Consider the following 22,193-nt stretch of genomic DNA (forward strand, 5'->3'; position numbering starts at 1 on the left):
GCCCGGTATTTTTGATAATAGCGGTCATCAGCGGCTTCTGAGCCGCTGATGACAGCTATTAATTTAAAGGGGACAGTCTGCTGAACAGTTATACTATAAGCTGATGGTCGCTAAAGCGACCATCAGCTTATAGTAGAACTGTAAATGCCAGGTCCGTATGGCATACTGACCTGGCCAGCTGGAAGCACTTTTGTAGGTCCGTATGCCATACGTCCTTGGCAGCGAAAGGGTTAAAGAATAGGTTCCTTTAACTCCTTTATCCTAATTCTGCCTCACGTTGGCTTGAACTATGAGGATGAGTGGAACATCACTCAACTCATAGTTCTCCTTTAAGGCCATTCCCGTGAGGAGGCCTCAAGGCTTCACGCCACAATGCAGGTGTAGTAGGTGTAGTCTAAATGGATCATGTTGCAGTGTACTTTTTGTGGGATTACTGGATCGGATATCAGCTGTGTGACACACATCTCCTTCATTTTAAATGTATTTACTAGTCCTCTCCCAACTTTTACAGTTGTTTTTGAGTGGTAGAAAAAATGTGAGCATGAGCCAGGGTGTAACTTTGGTTTGCTGCCACTGAAAAGAAGGATTTTAGTTAATATATCATTACCTTAGAGTGCAATAGTTATTTTTTTTAAATAACTATAGCCCAACCTTTTTTTTGCCATAGTTCTTTTTAGGCTCACATGAGGACATATACTAATGTCCTCCTGTGACTCAAATCTCAGCATAAAGGGGGCTATTGCCCACTATATGCTGCCAGTGCAGAGCCGTGATGCAGCCGGGACAGATCCCAATAATGTTGTCGGTAACCCCCCATGCACCTGACTGACAGCGGGCTCTGCTTCTCTAAAGGCAGAGCCAGCTGTGCCTGCCCCCGGGCCCCGTCTGTTCCTCCAATCAGCGCTGGGGGAACGAAGAGGGGAGGGGGGGGATCCCCCTGGCAGTCACCGTTCTCTGCAGTGGGAAGATTAGGAACTGAGCAATTAGCGGTATGTGATCGCTCAGTTCTCGATCTATAGACCTGACGTCTGACCGCTACAGTGACGCACATCGGCTCTGACTCTTGGGATGAGTGTATTTCTCTCTCCTCATTCTCCTTTTTAATGATTTTCATTTTTTTTTATAGCTAAAGAATACGGGCACTGAGTATACATGCAGAATAATTTCATTTGGATGTGCTGGTGTCCAGTTACCTCTCTTTATGAATATTCAAAACTGTACTTCTGCATGGATATCTTTAAAACATGATCTAATTGTAATGCAAATCATTCTACAATGCTCTGAATAGAAAAAAGGCAGCAAGACCTTTTGTCTTTCCTGTAGTTCTAAACATAAGATGGACACATTAAACAATGCAAGAGAAGAATTGTATAGGTTTGTCTTTTAATTCATATCATTTTAATATTGAAGTCCAAGCCGTGGAGGCTTGAGTTGCTCAAATTGCACATTTAGTAAATGTTAAATAAGTCTTTGAGGACATGCAATAGTCTCGTTGTGGGGAAATTGAGTCTAGAAACCCCAGTAGACAATTCCTGGGAGGAGGTCTCGGAGGTGCACAGAATGATTCCTCCTGGGACGTAGTGACAGAATGGCTTATTTTATACTTGGAGCACAGGGAATCACTGCCACTAATATATAAAGTGAATTGCATCTCTGTGATAAGAATCATAAACCTTTCATTGTATCTTGTGTAGAGTAAAACCCTTAGGCAAATATATTAGTTATAGATATAAAGGGTATTTGATATGGTATCCTTCAAAATTCAAATAATTTTTCAGTTCATCCAATGTAAATACCTGAAATCTGCATTCCTAAACGCCATCAGAAATCAGCCTTGCGGTGGGACTTTTTGCTTTGTATGCTGATAGGTTGGAAGGGGAGATACTTAGAGCAGATCTAAGTGTTTACAGAAAATAGTTTTTTGGAAGATTCTGAATTTTTTTTTTTTTATTGATATCTACAGTATGTCCTCAGATTTTACCTTAATCACAGACAGGAAGATAAAATATCTCAATGATGGGGAACGTGACGGCAAGAAAAGCACATTTAACCCTTTCACTGCTGGGCTTCGCTCTCCACTTTTACGCTTGGGTGGCCGGCCCATTTTTGCCAGTTTACACTTGCCCCCTTCCCTAGCTTCGCACCAATAGAATATAAAGATGGTGCAACTGATTTTGTAGGTCCCGTGACGGTTGTGCAAATGTTTAACTTCACAATATTTTTGATCCAAATACACTAAAATCGTTATTGGTGCACACAATAACAATCGACATAATAAATAAGAAATATTTGTAAAAGATAAATTTGTGTCTTTTTGTAAATTCAAAATTGAAAGTACGCAAAACTGTAAAGCAGGCAAAACTGTAAAGCAGCAATCTGGGGGTCGGCTGCACACTTTTGCATCAGGGTAACGCTCAATCTGTAATTCACTAATAATGAAGGCATACATTTTATCGCAGCGTGTTACAACACACAGAGTGCAACGCATCGCACTGCAGTGCATACAGTTAAGTGAATGTTATTTAAAGAAGTAAAGAAAAAAATAAAGCAGTGTGATGTGCTGTAACGCCATAATGCGCGCACTCACAGGGGCATGTGTATGTCATGTATGTGTTTGAATGAATGGCTGTGAAACCGCTTGAGGTTGCTGGTGACCGCTGTTTGTTTACTCAGAAGAGTCTGAAGTGAACATGAGCTTATAGCAGAAGGGGGAATGCAGCCAACAAAAGCATACTGAGCTAGCCAGCTAGAAGCTGTCCTTTTTCGCTATATGCCTTACGTTGGAGGCAGTGAAAGTGTTAAGAGGACCTGAACCCAAAACGTGAATTGTTATGTCATACTTAAAGCTGTGCTTAAGCAGTACCCCTAAAAATATATTTCTTGTCTGCAATTCCTCTAAAAAAAAAAATATAAAAAAAAAAAAGCAGGGTACTCCCTGGTATGTCATGGTGCCTGGGAACCTCAGTGTCTACAGCCTCCTAGTTGTATGTGATATAAGGCACCGTTGCCTCTGACTGCTTGCCTCGAGATTTGGAGTGAGATTTGGTGCTGTCACTACTGTTCTTGCTGGAGGCTCCGACATAAGGATGCAAAGCCTTGCCTATAAAAAATGGCTGCCTCAAGATAGAGGCAGTGCAGAACAAGGTATGGTAAGTCAGTAATGGGTAAAGTAATGGGGAAAATCAGCTGCAGAGAGACCACAGGCAATACTACTGACCAGTCCACTGCTTGCCTCTTTTGGTTGCAGCTTTCTGAGTTAAATCGAACCTTTACCCCCTTTCGCTAAACAAAAATCACATCAGCATGCGACTCTGCATGCTGATATGAAATAATTTTACATTCATTAGTTAAACATATTTTCCCTGTACTTACGAGTACTGTTTTTCCACTTCCTCGTCCTCTTGGGCGTTCGTGATGTAATCTGTGCCCAATCGATGCATCCTGGGAAGATTACATCAACAATACATTGCTGGGAAATCAGATCTCAGGGAAAGGCATTTTCCTTCCCTGAGATGATGTGCATGGTCACATGTTCTAGTCACATGTGCTAGAGTTCCAGGAAGTAAAGGGAAATGGATTCCTTTGGCCTTAGTAAACAAGGCCACTGTGAGAAGAATGGGGAGTAAAAGAAAAACAGAATAAAAAGCTTGCAATCATCTATAAGTATCTGCTTGTAGATTGTTATTACTAAACATTTCTGAAGGTGCATTTGTAATTTCAAAGAAATTGGGAAATTTTTTATATAAGTTCTTCTTTAATCAGTAGAATGGCAAGGGTGGTTCGAAAACCTGCCAGGTTTTTATTGCCTTTGCCAGGTGACACCCCTTCCCCCATAATTTCTTGGGGTGCCACTTGCACGGAAAGTGAGAGGAAATCTCCCCAGGGGGCAGAGACGACTATAAAAACTGAGCAGAGATTCTGACTCCACGCTGTCGAGAAATCTAAAAAAGATTTAGCTGGAGTTGGACCTAAACTGATACCTCTCATGAGAGAAATATGTTGCTTGCCATTGATGGCCCACGCCTTAAAATCCTAGTTGCCTCCTTTGTCTTCCATACTTTCTTAGTCAGTGACCTAAAACAAGCACACATCCAGTAAAATTAGAACTTCAGTCAGCCAGTGATTCGGAAAGCAGTAAACTCAGAGGATCAGCATGACAGTCAAGCAACTAGCATTTTCAGAAGGATGTCAGAGGAAGGTTTGCATTTTTCTTATCTGTTATGCCATGACAAGGAATAATTTGGTGTTCCGTCTGTTTTTCAGCACACCACCTGCCTGTGCAACGCGGTCATCAATCTGCTGAAAGTTCCCCTCTCGTTTCAGAGATATTTCTTCCAGAAGCTGCAATCTACAAGCATCAAAGTAAGTGCTACAGTGTGTGCGCTGTGTGCCGCAGAGCCGTGTGTAGAAAGGAAGCACAAGGAACTTCTATATATATGTTAATACATTGAATTCGGCTGCATATTTTACATGAGAGCTAAAAAAAAGCAATTCTTGCAGCAATAGGCACCTCTTATTCTGGGAATGGAAAGCGTTTCTTTTGATCAGGAACTCTTCAGATCCAGCTCTGAATAAAGAGGAGCAGCCAGTGTTGATTGTATCTGTAAGACGTGCTTGGGTTATTTAAAAGCCATCTGAAATGGCAAATACATTCTGGTTTTTGCGAAGATGGCTTTTTTTATCTTTCCCCTCTTGCCAATTCAGGCTGTATTATCTCCTGCTGCCGGGAAATCCATACTTCATAGGAAAAGAGAGAGGGCAAAATTGTTGCAGGTATTTTTACAGTGAAGTTATTGGGGTTAAATTTGTTGTAACAGCTGCAATTTTTAGTAGACAAATCTCCCCCCGATGGACTATTGTATTCTGATAGCCGGCATACCTCAACAGTGACTGCAGTTCATTGACTGTGGTCTCCGTTCAGCTGACAATTTTCCACCCGGCTTCTTCAACAAAAGCTGATTGCATAACTGACTTTTGTCGAGCGAGGTCGGCATCATTACATTACAGTTCCCATGAAACTTCCAAAAGGTGCTTGCAAAAATGTTCCTTAATACATTCTCTGCCCAGTACCCTTTTTGTGTCCCCTGTCCCCCCCACACATACCTGTCCGCATTGCTTGTCATCGCCACCACTCCACAAAGCGATCCTCCGTTCGAACTTCCTGGTTGCGGGGGATGAGATTGAGGGCAGAGGAGCCATAGGCTTCTTTTGCCGTCAATCAACCTGTTGGGTGGAGATGAGGGGTGTGGCCTGCCACAGTGCTGTGTGTAGCAATGGATGCACACAGCCACTTACAGGCATGGCCAGGAACGAGCACGCACACGTGCCTCCATGGCAGCCGCTTAGTTGATGGAGGCACCCATGCAGGGGGCGAGAGGAGAGCACTGTAGGGAGGAAAGGAACATTTTCAAAGGATTTCTTGTGGTGTTGGTCTCGTATTTCTAAAAATAAAAAAACACAAAGCTTTAATATCACTTTAATTTTTTGTATTTCTTGCTAAACTGTGTGTATTGCCTGGAGTTCCTTTTTCTGCATCATGGCAGTTTTTTCATTTTTTGTCTTCTGTGGTCCATAGGATCTCTTTGTGGGGTTGTTTCTACCTGAACCTTTACTCTAATGTGAGCACATGAAAGCAGTTTCCTAGCTTTTCATCTCTTCATCAGCTGAGCTTGCTTTGAAGTTAAAATCTCCTGTGTCCTGAGATACATGGCCACCAGCTAGTTCCCCAGGGGTGACAGGCCTCAGGAATATTCTGTCAGATCACATATAGGAGGAAATGACCTTGTGTGTATGTGTGTATATACATATATATATGTGTGTGTGTATATATATTATACACATATACACAAACTGATGCCACCACCGGCCCTGCGAATGGTCACAACTAGGTCTTATTTTCGGGGTAGGTCTTATATTTTAGCAATTCCCAAAAATAGTACTAGGTCTTATTTTCGGGGAAACAGTTTAAAGGCTTTTGCATACATTTTCTTTCTTACGTGCAGGTCTAATTTGTGAGAATGAATATTTACTATTTCCAGCCAGCAGATGGAGTTGTATGTTCCTTTTCATATATGTACCAGGCTAAGCATAACTACATTGTTGAAGAAGCCTAGTTACACAGCAGAACTGATAGATATGTGGTAATGCTGGACCAGTAGGAGTAGAAATTTCTTTGGGTAAAAATCTGGAAAAATGGGGGATGTAGACCTTGTAAGAGGTAACCTGTGATAACAGTATGTATGTAGTGTATGGACCTGGCAGACCGAAGCAAACACACCACTCGCATCCCAAATGCCGATTCCAATATGGCTACATCTTGACGGCTTCTAAGCTGCAGGTTACAAAACTGCAAAGGTCCAACAAAAGCCGCACTCCACAGGGGGTTCCACTGAGATGAAATCTTTATTCCATGACGGAGCAATAATGTTCACACAATTTCAGATCTTCACACTGACAATTGGCCTTTTCACGCATTTCACCCATTGAGCTTAATCATTGAAAGTGAATGGACCTGGTTATGGTGCAAGGCTGCTGCCTCTATGGCTTCAGTGGAGTGATTGCTCAATCGAGGATCAATTTCTAGATGTATAGTTAGCAGGACCTCTTAAAAATGGTCATCTCGCTTGAAGGTTTGTATGTTTATTTGAACGTAAATGTAAGATGCAGCCAATGTGTTTCGGGGGGAATTATACTAGCCCCCTTCTTAACCTCTTAGGCAGGAAAAGTCAGACTACATCAGAGAGGGGCCCAAAAAGAGGCTTTTCTGACTAATAAAGGTGATAGACGTTTCTAGGTATCTGCTCTTAGGCAAAGATAGATGTTTCTCTGGGCAAACTAAAAAAAAACCACACCTGTAATACATACACATTTCCCTACATTTTATCTCTTTATATTGCTGCAAATACAGAAATATATCTGTTGACACTGCCAGAAATCCAGTGACCTCCTAACCTGTAGTAAGCTGACAACATTGCCTCTAATGCATTGAAATGCCAAGCAGTGTTGTCAACCTTAGATAAAGACAAAAAAAACAGTGTAGCTCCATTGCCAATTGCAACCACATGAATAAAGAAATAATCAGTAAAAAAAAAACACTAATCAATGATACCAAAAATAAACTATATGATGATCTACCTTATGAGGTATAAATAAGCAATTGAATAAACCTTAGTGCTGTGCAATCAATTCCAAAAGTCCATACAGCTACAATAAACCTATAACCATGTAGTAATATAGTTTTGTAAGATAAAAGTGAAGAAAACAAATAAGTTTGCTTATATGCTGTGCAGCCAGTTTCAAATGTCCATGTCATCAATGAAAAGTGCTTTATTTATTATATGGACTTTTGGAACTGGTTTCACAGCACATAAGCTAATTATTTGTTCTTTCAAACTATATTGCTTTATGGTTCAAGGTTTATTGTAGCTGTATGGACTTTTGGGATTGATTGCACAGCACTAACGTTTATCAATTACTGCGCCTCTTTATACCTTTTGTAAGGTATATCATTATATGGTTAGATGTTTGGTATCATTGATTGATTTTTTTTTTTCACTGGTTGCTTGCTTTATTTATGTAGTTGCCATTGGTGATAGCGCTACACTTTCTTTTGTTTTTATCTAACCTTCCTCGTGATAACACATTCCCAGTGTTGACAGCTGTACATATGCTTTAGAGAGCGTTTTATAGTGCAGAAGGTTTGGTATCAGTGTTGTCAACCTTGCCTGAGTTGTGTCCCTGTGGGCTGCAGAAGAAAATGTTCTGCTAAACTCCATATCATAAAGGGAAGGTGCTCTGTGGTCCAGCAAGGGAGAACTTGGGCAGATCTGACAACACTGCTTGGGAGTTGCAGAAGCAGCACTGAGTTGTCGGCTCACTACAGGAAGTTAGGAGCTCGCTGGATTTCTGGCAGTGTCGATGGGTATTTTTCTGTACTTGCAGTGCTTTTTTTAATTGAGAACACGTGGGGGAGTGTGCATGTATTGCAGTGATGTTTAAAATGGAGTACAGGTCCACTTTAACTACTGTGTTTGTTCCTACCTGTGTGTCTTGTTACATTTTCAGGTTGTTGAAATGAGATTATAAAGAAAAATGTAATATAGCTGTTCGGTAAGATTCGGAGTTAGTCTCCGTAGCACACTGTCCAGAACATTTTGTTTTCCACAGTCTCCTGCTTTTTGCATGAACAGCATATTTGAAAGCAGCCATCTGCTTGTTTCTTCTTGGGTTATGTGAAGGGAAGATAAAGTGGGTCACACATAATGCTTACTAAAACCAGCATTATATTTTGGACCCTTCCTGTGTTTTGTTTTTAATACAAAGGTGCCAGAAATCTCTACACCTGGTATATATGCCTGGAACCAAACCAAAAAACAATTGGAGCACTAGTCTATCACATTCATATCTGCAGCATAGACACTGATGACACAGAAAATGAGCAAAGGTCAAAGATCGTGCCTGCCTCCTCTGCTCTTCCCTATACTGGCAATCGGGGATCCAGTCACACCCACAATACAATTCATCTCCTTATCTCATCTTAAAACCAATTACAACACAGTCATAAGCTGAGATGAACTTGTCATCCTGGCAGAAGTACAGGAAATGTGTAATGTCAATACTTTTCTTGCATTCTGGTGTAAATAGCTTGGCCTCATCTATGGCACGTTGTTGATTGCAGCTTGATATTAAGCCTAAAGCCTCATTCACACAGCGTCAAGTTGGCCGTACATGTCCTTACGGTGTGCACGCCCCTTAGCGGGCCTTTTCTCAGGAGGGGCAGGTGCTGCGTGTGATTGCGTGCAGCAGCCATTTCTTCTCTAAGAGGGGACACGGCCGTACGACGTCATACGCACACCCGAACTGCACATCTGTGCAGGTCCGTGTGTCTGTGGTCTGACGCAGACAGGATCCATTCTGTATACAAATGTGCAGTTCGGGTGTGCGTACGACCGCGTTGTACCATAGGGAAGAACAGGCTGCTACAAGCAGCACCTGTCCCTCCTGGGAATGGCCCGATAGGGGCGTGCACGTCGCAAGGACATGTAAGTGGAGGGTCTACTTAACATTTAGGTATAGGTCAGAGATCTGTTTTGTTCAACCTTTTTTTTGTGTGCCGAGTGCCCTGTCCCAAGAAGTCTCCCAGTGCCAAAATTTAACATAGTTTGCTTTAAAGGGAGGAAAAAAATTACTGAGCAAGCCAGTTCTGTAAATTCAACATGAAATGTCTTCTCTTTTGATTTTAGCTCGCCCTGTCCCCATCACCCCGCAACCCGGCAGAGCCGATAGCCGTACAGAGTAACCAGCAGATGGCACTTAAGGTAGAAGGAGTCATACAACATGGGTCCAAACCTGGCCTGTTCCGGAAGATCCAGTCTGTCTGCCTAAATGTCTCTTCTGCACTGCAGAGTAAGCCAGGCCAGGACTATAAGGTAAGCGTCTTGTCTGCCAACACTGCAATATAATACAATATGTATATAATAAGGCAGCAACATTGGGCAGAATCTCTAAATTCATCTTTAGCTGATCCTCCTACAATAAACTGAATTCTGAATCCGCTACACATCTAATGCACTTTGCATTGTTTATTAAAGAGAACCAGTCAGATTTGAGCTTGTTCATACTACTGCCGAAGTGCGCTCCAATACTGCAATATAATAAAATATGTATATAATAAGGCAGCAACAGTGGGCAAAATCCATGCACATAGAGCTGCCATTCTAAATTCATCTTTAGCTGATCCTCCTACAATAAACTGAATTCTGGTTTGCTAGTCAGCTGCACATTACACACCTAATGCCCTTTGCATTGTTTGTTAAAGAGAACCAGTCAGATCTGAGCTTGGTCATACTATTACAGAAGTGTGCTCCTACTAATAAAAGGTTTATAATTGCCCTCCCTAGTTAGCTTCACTTACTGTACAATTAGATTGTGTCAGGGGATCAGAGGTTACTGGAAACCTAACACTTGCTGGCTGACAACTTCTAAACTTAACTCACCACTTAGTATTTGACACCTTCTGTTTATGCAGTGTATAATGTCACGCATTTTCCAAGGCACCAGCAGTTAGACTTAAAAGAGAGCTATGGGTTAACCTTTTAATACCATAGGTCTCTTTAGGGTCACGGCAGGACATTTACTAACGTCCTCCCGTGGCCCAAAGCTCAGTATATAGCGGGTTATAGCTCGCTATATACTGAGCGCGCCACAGCCTGGACAGATCTGACAATACTATTGAGATCCACCCAGCTGGCTGATTGCCAGAGGGCTCTGCCTATCTAGAGGCAGTGCCAGCTGTGCTCGCCCCCCGTCCGTTCCTCCAGTCAGTGCTGGAGGATGGGAGAGAGGAGGGGGGGCATCCCTGACCGTCACCTCTCTCTGCAGGGAGATGATTGGGAAGTGAGCGAGTGACGGTATGTGTTCGCTCACTTCCCGATCAATAGAGCAGACGTGTGATAGTTCCAATGTCGCATGTCAGCTCTAAATCACTCACCTCATAGTTCTCCTTTCTGGAAACCTCTGACCCCAGGACAAGTAACAAGTGTTTGCTAACAGGCCACCCTTTCAATAAGATTTTTCACCAATTTGCTCTCCTTTGCCATCTCCCTGCTCCATTGGAGCTCATGTTCTGTTGCCCTAACAGAGCAGGGCTTCAAAATGTGGCATTGTTTGAGCCTGAGAGTCCTATTGCCATGCCTGAACACTGTGATGTGAGAATGGACGGTGATGTCATCTACCCAGGTGAGTTCCTGAAACTGGAGGTTACCCATGCTGGACTTCTGCAGTGTGGATGAGGAAGTATGCCTTGCTGAGTAGCGGGTGGCTGGCAATTATCAGCAGACTTTGTCACTTTGCCCTGGATGGCCAAATTGGCAGGGTTGTCCTATATATTTCAATTTATATGAGAACATTATTGTGTTGTAAGTTTACCTGAAAATAATAGGATTTTTTTACTCACCGTAAAATCCTTTTCTCTCCGTTCATTGAAGGACACAGGCAACAGATCGTAGATCCTGAATGGTAGGTTAATATCGCCACCTGCAGGAGAAGGACGCTAGGCACAAAACTAAAGACCAAGACGGGGAGCAATGCGCGACACCCCCGAACAAAGGTGCGAACCAGAGCATTAGACATCAAAAGGCTGCTGGAAAGCACCGCCAAGGCAGAGATTTGGCCCTTCACAGTACTCAAGGCCAGCCCCTGAGCCACCCCGCGCTGCAGGAATGCAAGGATTCTGCTGATGGAGAATAAACGCCGGGATGAAATGTGATTTGCATATTACTGGTTTGATCCATGATTGGCATCCTGAAAATATGAAACAACAATCTAGATTTGTAGATTCTCCATCAGCATCCTGGTCACTGACAGCAGTGACTAATGAAAGCCAGCCTCTCTGCTTGCTCTTTATCTGCCTCTTTGTAAGTGAAAACCCTTGCAAGGCCATATATGTTATGAGGGAGCTGGAGAGGGGTCTGCCCTCTGAGCTTGCGTGTGCAATTTGATCTGCTGCTCTTCAGGCTTATTCACAACAGATGCTTCTTGGGCTGTCAGTGTCTAAAAATTCACTTTGCAAAAATGATAGAGAATGACTTTGAAGCGGTCATTTCTGAATAATTCTGTGCATTGTTTACTTATGTATCTGCCTAAAAATATACTTTTTTAAAGGCTACTTCAAAATCAAGAAACAATACAGATCCACCATCGATTATCCAATATTCGATTTACTTTAAAAAGGGAAACTTTTTTTTTTTTTTTTTTAACAAACTGTGAATAGATTACAGACACTGCTCTGGTTACGTTCTGGAAAATCCATCGTAAAGCGAAAATATCGTAAACCGAGGAGTGCACTTGTGTATTGTACTCTAGCTGTCGGCAGCACACAGTACACAATGGCAATCAATAGCATGACTGGTATTGGCTATTTCAAATTGCCATAGGAGGCTGGCTATTGAATCGCCTGCCACTAAGAAGAGGAGTGGACCTGAGCGAGATAGTTCTCTCTCAGGTCCGGTCCTCTGCTCAGTGGGCGGGTACAATAGCCAACCTGCTAATGGCTATTGCAATTTGAAATAGCCAATAGCAGTCTTGCTATTGATCCCAGCTGTATACATTCACCTGCCGGCTGCCGAAGAGAGGCGGCAGGTGAATAGGGAAGCGGAGCGGCTCGGGGCTGGTTGCTTGAGAGTCACTATTTAAATCTCAAGCAGCCAGAAACTATAGTTATCCGGCACCTAACGAACCGTGGCTGCCGAATAACTGGGAGTTTACTGTACAGTTGACTCCATTTGTAAATGCGAAAAATCGTAACTCGATTGCAACCCGAGGAGCATCTGTATTGACATGAAGCTGACTACAAACACATATGTGTATAGGGTTGAAAAGTGATCATGATTCCCTTCATGTAGGCTGGATAATGACACTCTAGTGCCTCCTATGACTTTGCAGCATGCAAACAGTTACTCATAGCCTCTCTGGCTAGATATCGTTTATTATAATTCAAACTTCCTCTTTTGGTGAATGATTTGGATAGTTTCCAGGGTACTTTTGCATTAAAGGAGAACTATGAGGTGAGTGTCCCTCAGTAGATCCACAGGATTTTACAGTGAGTAAAAATATCCTATTAACCTTTTTTAAATGATAATTGTGTTACCTTCTAAATGTTAGTCCTTTTTGGGTACGCACAAACCTGTGACGGCTAGAGATGCAACACTTGACTGAGTATTACAGCAGTGCCAACTTGTCTGTGTTGCTTGTATCCCCCTGCCCTGTTTCTGTTCAAGAATGAATATAACACAATGCGGTATACAAGGTGTGGTAACAGGCAGAGAGTCAGAGGATTGCATTATTAGGTCAGGCGCAGTATCAGATGTTAGTCATTAATTTATGACTGTATTTTGGACATCTGGGCTTTTTGATCAGCTGATGTTCTTCTGAATGGTCCAGTGACTCTGCACAGATGGCAGAGCTCTGAATTTCTGCTACAGAAAAATACATTTGTTGTTATACGCTGCATGAATGGGCAGGATTCTGTTTGCCTGTGAGTGAGTCACAGAGTATCGGCCAAAATGGCCAGAGAGCCTTAATGTTCCTTCCCAATCCTAAAAAGATGCCTGTAGCTGTTGTTCAGTCTCGAGACTTTAAGGACAAATGTGGTGCAAAGAGTAAAGAGATGTAACCCATAGCAACCCAACAAAAATCAGCACTTAGCCCTTCCCTTTAGTGCAGCTACAGACACCTAAAGTGGTTGCTACAGTGACATTGCTGCTCTAAGTATTGAGTAAGAAACCTTAAAGTCTACCTCCAGACATTTTAAAAGAGAACTATAGGGTAAGTGTTTTTCTCCATAATTCTCTTTAGGGTCACAGGAGGACATATACTAACCTCCCCCCGTGACCCAAACCTCAGTATATAGCAAGCTATTGCCCACGATATACTGAGACCGCCGCAGCCGGGACAGATCCTGACAATACTGTCGAGATCCACCCAGCTGCTTGAGTGACAGCTGGCTCTGACCTATCTAGAGGCAGAGCCAGCTGTGCCCGCCCCCTCCGCCGTCCGTTCTGCCAGTCAGCACTGGAGGATCGGAGCGAGGAGGGGGGAATTCCTGCAGGGAGCGGTGACTGACAGTCACTGCTCACTGCAGGGACATGATCGAGAAGTGAGCGGATCGGGGGCATGTTCCTGCTCACTTCCCGATCAATAGAGCCGACCTGTGACAGTTTCATTGTCACAGGCCAGTCCTAACTATGAGGATGAGTGGAAATCACTCACCTCATAGTTCTCCTTTTAATTCTGGATAGGGTAGATGGGTATTTGAACGGCTGTCATGTTTTTATTGTTTTGTCCCCACAGCTCACTTCCTATGCCAGAGACATGGTAAGAAATGAAAGAAAATCACCCTATACGTTCCTTTTTTGACAATTGTAGCAAGAGCTGTTCTCCCAAGTGGAAGATTTGCCATCAAACATAAATACAAATCTGACCCCCAACCCTTATACACTCTCCAAAGAGTTAAAAACAAAACTCTTATATATACATTACATTTGTATTCCTTTCTGAAAAGCTTAATCCAAGTTCTTTACACTTCTAAAAAGGTAACAAACAAAAAAACTCATATAAAGGAAACGGAACACTGCTGTTCTTAGCTTCTGCAGAAACTTCCTGTGCCCAACTCATGTGGTGCATTTGTGTGGAGGTTTAGCTGCCAGTGGATTAGATAAGCCCGGACAGCCAGGACATACCTCCCACTTCATATCATTTGTGATAGAATTGCAAGTTTATCTAAAGTAAGAAAAAAAAGGAGAGATTTCCTTTTACTTTTCTGAATCTGGGAACATCTCCTGAATGGATACAGACAACCATATTACAGTAAACTCCCCATTATCCGGCATCCACAGGGATTGGTAGATTCTGGATAAATGTAGTTTCTGGATGCTTGAGAGTTACTATTAAAAATAGGTTAAACTAATGCCATACCCCATACTATACCATATCATAAGCTCTGTATTGACTTCATATTAATATTGAAATGCAATAATCAAAGGCAAATAAAGACAAATAGACTCACAATCCTTTCCCGGATAATACATGGCGCATATCATCAGAACAGTGAGTACACGGGATTTTTTTTTCTGGTTAAGGTGCCCACACACCTTACGATAATCGTAGGATAATCGCGGGAAATCCTGCGATCGTACGATTATCGTAAGGTGTGTGGAAGCCGTGCGACCTCTACTACTGTAAGGTCGCACGACTTTTAACTTAAGGACATGTTCGAAAACCCGCCGAGCATCGTACGATGTTCGGCGGGTTTGTGGCATGTCCTTACGATAAAAGCCGTACGGGCCGGTGTGCGCAAGCGCACACTGCCCGTTCGGCATTGCGGTCATCGGAAGCCCGCCCCTCAGCGGGCGTGGCTTGCGGTCATCGCAAGTACGATCTGCCTATGCAAGATAGGCAGATCGTACGTTTTTTTAAGTACCTTACAACCATCGCAAGACAAAAGTCTTGCGATGGTTGTAAGGTGTGTGCCCAGCCTTAGATGAGAGTTCTGGATAGTTGAATACTGTATAACGGAGCGTTTACTGTAAAAATAAATACACTTAACCCAGTACCATTCCATACTCAATCCAAAAGCATCTCAAATGAATTAATTTCCTACTTTTTGGGGGGTTTTGGATTCAGTCCTTCACAGGTGCATTTGACTTGGATTTGACAAACTCCTAAGCCACTTCAATCTGCCTTTGCTTTCCTAATTACTAGTATGGGGAGAAAATCAGTTCTGGCATCTACAAATGTCAGTGTACACAGGATCTGAAAGTAGCCTGTTAAAACAAGATGGTGGAGATTGGTTGTAGCCTGTGCCTGTCCTGTGCTACCTATGTAACCTTTGTGACCACTGTGAAGGGTTTATGTATATGGGCGAATGTATTTTATTTTCAGATTATGTTTGCAATCAGTTTGAGCTTCTGAATTCCCTCACAGGTGCATCTCACCTCCTAATCTGATGAAGCTGCATTTGCAGAGAGGAGAGCAAATGCCCACATACACAAGCCCTAATATATATAGTACACACACACATCTTGTACAATTGGTTGTCTTCACCCCACCTGACTCTCAAGCCTCAATATTGGTCAACAGCGCGTCAGATTACATTAAAAGACCCACAGAGATAGTCGGAAAGTGAGAGGAAGCAGAACCAAGCTCAGCCTGTACAGGGCCTAGTTAACTTCAGCTGTCTATAGCTCTGGATCGTCTGATCATTTGGCATGGGGTTTCCCAAAAAGGTTACACCTACTTATTTATTTTTTTCACATGCTAATTTTGATTGCCCAAGTTTACGTTAGAAATTTTTAGAATGCTTGCAGTATTGCGGTGACTAGTCAGGTGTTTAGGGGTAAATGGGCAAGACTTCCAGATGCCTAACGCAACCCTTCCCCTGAACTGTGCATCATGTGAGCACACTAAGCCACCCCTAAGATTTTTTTCTATATACTCAAAATATGTTTCCTTCAGCAACCTATAGATCACCAGTGTGGTACTTTTGTTATTTTAAGGCTGCATCCCCCTTTAACATGCATAACATACATAGTCAAATATGTCTTGGGTTATTTCTAAATCAGACTGTCACCAGCCTCAAACATTGCAGAGAAGCTTGATTTTTACCTTCGTATATTTGTGAGGTCGCAGCTCAGTGGCCTCTGTGGACAGCTTGGAGCCTAGCCCCATTGCAGAGCAGGCACAGTGCTGATAGCGCCTTCAACCTCCAGTTCCCAAAGGACATGTTTGGAAGCTGTGTTCATCGGCAGTGGCTTGACACAGCCGTCACACATCGTCATCCTGACACTGTAGCTAATTTATTTGGTATTTTATCAGATTTTACTTCTTCATTTTCTATGATATGTTTGGGTATCAGTAGAAGAAAGAACAGAACAATGCTTGCTTAGCAGAGGATACTGCAGGCAAATAGAGAATATAACGTAAAAACCATGACGTCTATATGTTGCTGTTCATGCCATTATCATTATCAGCTCCCTTGTTATGAATTCTTTAACATTCATTGATTCAAAATGCAGATTTACTGTTTTCCCTAGTTCTGTGTTTCCAGGCCTTTTAAAGTAAATGGTCTGGTTTATTGCAATGCACAGTGACCCACTGCAGCCAACCGCAAAGGTTTGAAAAGGGGCCTCTATAGTTTTTTGCATTTTTTTTTTCTTGGTTTATAATCTTTTTATATAAAAAGATGCATAAATAATGTATAAAACTGATCTGCATAATGTCATTGAAGTGTATCATGTCTGTTAGACAAAAAGTGGAGAATTTCTTTAAAAATGATTCTTCGGGCTTTCAAAGTATGTAATCCCTAAAAACGAACTTCTGGTTTTTTTGTTCACTTTTGATCTGTTAAATATACTATAGAGAGCGTTTTGTTATCTGTTTGACCTGTGCACAAAAATACCAGCTAGTCCTGCAAGAAATCAGGTAAAGTGTCAACTTTTTAGCTTTCTGCATTTTGACTGTCCCTTCTGTGTCGGACTTAACTGTTTTTAACTACCTCCCGGCCAGCCGCTGTGTATACACGGCCTGCCGGGAGCTTCTTGGATGTAACTGGGCGTGTATACACGTCCTGTTACATCCGCCCGCTCGGGCGCGCCGGGCGGCGCGGGGGAGCGGGAAAATAAAAGCTTTTAAAGTGTCGCCTATGGCCAATTTTGGGTATGCTAGTTTTTTGCGAGTGCGCACAATTTTTACGCTTGACATGTTTGGTGTCTATTTACCCGACGTGACCCCATCTTTTATATTTTACCAAAAAAGTGGGTAATATTAGTTGTTTTATAGCATAATGTAAAAAAAAACGTTTTTTTCTCAAAATTTTCAGTAATTTCTCCTGAATATAGTAAAAAATAAAACCCGCAGTGGTGATTAAATACCACCAAAAGAAAGCTCTATCTGTCCCCAAAAAATGGTATAAAATTCATTTCAGTACAGCGTTGCGTGACGGAATAAATGTCAGTCAAAGTACCGCAGCGCTGAACACTGAAAAATGGCCTGGCCAGGTAGGGGATCTAAACACCTGGTCTTCAAGCAGTTAAGAGTCATTCAATTTGGATTCACAGCTACTAGGATACGCTGCCCCCAAGCCCTTAATTGGGTCACCCTCAGGGTCAAATTCAGACAAAAAGACCCCCCCTGCACTCCAAAAAATGTTCAAACACTGGGTAACTTTATTCAACTGAACAGCATGAACATAGAATTCCTATCTTGGACCTCCTCCTTTTGATCCTTTTAACTCACAAGGCTGGATTTAAAGGTGAGGAGGAGCAGTGTAAATCAAGAAGAGATAATTGTATTGTAACGTAAAAGTCGCAAGTCCTGTATACACTGTATAGTATACACCAGAGGATAAGTCCCAACATGCCCTGTACACACTGTGTATTAATTCACTGGAGAAGTCCCACATGCCCTGCATTCAATGCAAATTCTACACATTCCCTTTCCCCCTCGCCTCCTTTTTTCTTTTCCACTTCCCCTTTTCTTTCTTTCATCTAATTTTTTTTTTTATTAACACCAAGTTTTATCCATGTATTTATTTAAATTGCCTGTAATAAATCTTTTTGAAGGTATTTTGGCTTTACCTCTTTATTAATCGCACTGTGTATATATTTCTCTACTTACCTGATCCTCCTCACCACTTTGATAAAGTGCAGCTTTTTGGGTAAAGTGCATCAGAGAAGGAGGTCATAGGTGGGTAATCTCTTCATTTTGCGCAGAAAAAAAGTTACCAGTGTTTGAATTGGTTTCGGAGTTTAACTGGTCTTTCTGGTGATTTTAACCCTCGGGGATGAACCAGAAGTGATGCTGCATCAAGAAAGGTAGAACAGATACTGTCCTGGAAGAACTTGAAGTTCCAGCCTGCTGGCTGTGCACATTGCAAGAGTAGACAAAGGGCAGGCAGATTTCCTCAGCTAGCAGCGCCTGGCATCGGTAGAGTAAATCCTACATTCTGAGGTGTTTCAAAGCCTGCATCACAGGTGGGGGATGCTGGATTTGGAGCTCCTGGCCTCCAGGTTCAACAACAATCTGAACAAGAGCAGGCATCTTCTGGCAGAAGCAGTGGATGCTCTTGTGGCTCCATATGATCGGTACGTCCTGATTTATGCCTTTTGTTCCCTAAAACTTCTTCCTTCCCTGCTCTGCTGGGTCAAGATGGTGGGCATTCCGTTGATCCTTTATTGCTCTGGCTTAGTCCAGGTGGATGTGAAGTGGAACACTGACCTGATAAGTCTTCTAGCAAACTGGCCACCGGCCCTGCCCAACCATAAGTCTTCTAGCAAACTCGCCACTGGTCCTACCAGACCATCCGGATCCTACTGTCCAGTAGGCCAATTTGCTATCCTGCTTCTCGGTTGCTGACTTTAGCAGCATGGCTGTTCAAAGCTAGAGTCTAAGGGACAGGGGCATCTCTGAGTTTGGGGAATCCACTTGGAGTGAATCTGGAGGCTTTCACCACAAACCTTTCTTTATGGGACTAATCTTCCTGCAGTTGGGTCTGCACCACTATCAAAGGTCAAGTCTCTGCTCTTTCTATTCTGTTTCAAAAACATTGGCTTCTAACTCTTTGTATAGAACCTTTTGTACAGGGGATCTTCCATGTGGTTCCCCTAGTCTGTTCCCCTGTGACTCCTTGAGATCTGAATCAGGCTCTCTCTACTCTTCAGAAGCCACCATTTTAACCCATTAGAGACATTCATTTCTACTGTCACCCACAAGGTTGCTGTCACCCATTCTGTGAGGTGCTTGTCTGAACTGGTGGCCTTATCTTGCAGAAATCCCTTTTTGGTCTTGCATAGGGACAAGGTGGTGTTGAGGCTCAGGACTTCCTTCTTGCCTAAGGTAGTCTCTGCCTTTCACCCTAACCAGAACATTGTTCTTTCATCCTTTTGTTTTGGCTCCGCTTCATCAACAGGAAATATCCCTTCATCGTCTGGATGTGGTTTGGGCTTTGTGAATCTTTCAGCCACTGCTTCTTCCAGAAAGACATATTCCCTTTTCTCAATTTTGGATGCACTCTACTTCTTGTTCCGCAAACTCTAAGTGACCCATACAAAGCATCTTTCAAGCTCATGATTTCAAGGATTGAGTCCCCCCTTTTCTGTTAAGCCTCACTCTAGTAGATCTGTGATTGAGCTTTTTGGCTTTAGGCACCTGTTCATCTGCTCACACGTTCTGTCAGGTATACGTTTCTGCCTCACCTGATGCCAGCTTCGGGAGTAGGTTGCATCAGAAAGCCGATAGTTCCCAGTTTACGGTTTCATTGGCCCTGTTAGTGGTGGTTGTTCTTTTTGCCCACCCCTCAGTTCAACTGCTTTTGGACGTCCTGAATGTTTAAGACTTTGTACGTCCCTCAGTGGACAAGAAAGAAAATCGGATTTTTGTTCTCACCGTAAAATCCTTTTCTGGGAGTCCTCTCTGTTTGTTTATGCTCTTTCTACTGCTTTGTTACTAAACAGAGGTATGTTGGTAGTGTGAGGGATTCACCCTGAGCAGGCTTAATTTTTTTTTATTTGCCTGTGTCCAATTCTCCTGTAGGCACAATATAACCCAAACGTTTAAGATTTCTAGTTTCCCTTCAATGGAATTGGATACAATAATATTACGGGTGTGCAGCATTTTTTGCAGCATTTGGAGTTGGCCATTTGAGTAGCCACTCGTGTTATTAAACAGAACTGCTTATCACCATTGTACACCAAAGTGTCTCGCTGTCTACATAAGTAATTGTAGTTGGCTATAGCAACAACTCTGCATCCAGATACAAATCGCAGGAGAAACCAAGCAGATATTGTGGCTGCTACAAATCTCTGCTGGAAACTTGGTAATGTGACATAACATTTGGAGCACAGGTGCTTTTTTAAAAACATCAGTAAATGAATTGGGGAATTTACTGTAGTAATGGCATGTTAGAAAGTGGTGGCCCTTGTTCATGTTGAAATCTTATATTCTGTGCTTTTTGTACTTTCAGTAATTAATTTCCAATCTCTTTCCTGCTTTTTTTTCAGATGCCCGTGGAAGGCGTCAAGAGTGAGATTGAGCAGAGGGTGGAACCTCATAACGATTATTTTAGCACTCAGTTCCTGTTAAACCTTTCCGTGCAGGGAACACACCAGATCGCTGTAGAATCCTCTGTGGTGGACTCTAATGGTGTACTCTGGAAAACCGGCCCTAAGACCTCCATCTTCGTCAAATCATTAGAAGATCCGTACACTCAGCAGGTACGGCTACAGCAGCAGCAACAGCAGCAGCAGGTACAGCCGCAGGTACAGCAGCCTGCCCAGCAACAGCGAAATGCCTTCTCTCGATTTTAACATTACCATCTGATAATCTATTTTGTGTTTTATGTCCAACTACGACTGGTTTTGTTACCTTTTCATATAAAATGTCTATGGAAAATCCAAAGGTATTGTGTGCTTTTTTATGTTTGCAATCCGTTTTGCCTTTAACATATAAACATACTGTCTAGTTTAGCCATTCTCAAATATGGTTCCTTGGAACTCTAGGGTCCCTACAGTGGTGTTCCTTGGGTTGTGGCTGATTTGGCCTCCCATTTAATGCATAGTTCCAAGGGCAACGCCACTTGGCAGCATGACACCTTATTTTAGCTGTCTGTACTGGTGGCATTCTGACCATTGTAAGGTTGCGTTCTTCCCACAGGCCACCACTGTAAGGGCCATTTTCTCCACTGACCCCCTATGAATTGTTTTAAGCAGGCATTCCCCGAGGCCTGAAATTAGTTAGGGGTTCCTCTGCGGGGGAAAAGGTTGGGAGACTGGTCTAGTGTTAGCTGCAATGCCTTGTGATACTGTGGAATGACTGAGCCTCTTAAACACCGCTGCTGGTGAAATGTACACATACAGGGGCGGAACTGCAGCTGGTGTGGCTGCACCGGGGCCTGGGCGGGTCCAGCAGACCCAGGAACCAGACCAGTGGCACGGTAGGGCAAGAGATGGTGAGGGGCCTGGCCGCACGGCAGTGAGGCAGAGCAGCCTTCAAGCACACAGCGAGGCAGCGCTGGGGCCTCGGCCGGGAGGACGCAGCAGGCAGCTTCGTGATTACACAGCCGGCCACCTCTCCCAGCTACATGATGTTCCCGCCGCGAGGAGGAGGAGATGAGGTGACTGCTTTTATCTTCTGTATGTACCTAAGTTCTGTGACATGTTTTGTGTAGTCCTCTATAACTAATAGAATTATTCTGCGTTTCTGTAGAGAGTTTGCGCAGCGCTTTACAATATAAGGAAGACATTAAAATCACAATACAATTCAAGACAAGATGGTAAGGAGGGCCCTGCACCTGAGGGCTTACAATCCCCCCAAGCCTGTAGAGAGTAATGCTGGAAGTTGTAGTCCCCTATAGCTGTTACTATTCTCCATTTATGTAGAGTATTGCTGGGTGTTGTAGTTCTCTCTCTCGAATTGTAAGCCGCAGTCCTTGCTTGCTCACCGTCTGCAGTTGGAACAATCCTTTCTGTACTGATGAGGCAGGGTGACACTATTGAAAACCAGCTATCCCAAATGTTACTGCTTGTGATTAAAGTTGAACTTCAGTCAGTCAGCATATATGGGAGCTGTTTTACCTGTCAAATGATTGGAATTTCTGTCCGTCCAGTTCTCAGATTTTCACAGCTTTGCTGCTCATCACAGCT

General features: G+C 43.0%; 1 protein-coding gene across 4 annotated transcripts in view; it reads left to right on the forward strand.

Annotated features, from left to right (window-relative positions):
* INTS7 (integrator complex subunit 7) overlaps positions 1-20,943 on the forward strand; it is a 45,671-nt gene extending 24,728 nt beyond the window's left edge. For 3 of the 4 annotated variants that reach the window (XM_018568387.1, XM_018569112.1, XM_018570564.1), the window contains 3 exons: positions 4,264-4,362; positions 9,243-9,428; positions 20,553-20,943. In XM_018568387.1, the coding sequence (XP_018423889.1) occupies positions 4,264-4,362; positions 9,243-9,428; positions 20,553-20,858 (591 nt within the window). In that variant the 3' untranslated portion in view covers positions 20,859-20,943. The remainder of the gene's footprint in view (positions 1-4,263; positions 4,363-9,242; positions 9,429-20,552) is intronic. The other variant, XM_018569852.1, reaches the window with a different exon arrangement.
* Positions 20,944-22,193: the final 1,250 nt, after the last annotated feature.

This window comes from Nanorana parkeri, unplaced genomic scaffold, assembly GCF_000935625.1.
Source record: "Nanorana parkeri isolate BGI_ZX_2015 unplaced genomic scaffold, ASM93562v1 scaffold1, whole genome shotgun sequence".
In the NCBI taxonomy this organism is placed as follows: domain Eukaryota; kingdom Metazoa; phylum Chordata; class Amphibia; order Anura; family Dicroglossidae; genus Nanorana; species Nanorana parkeri.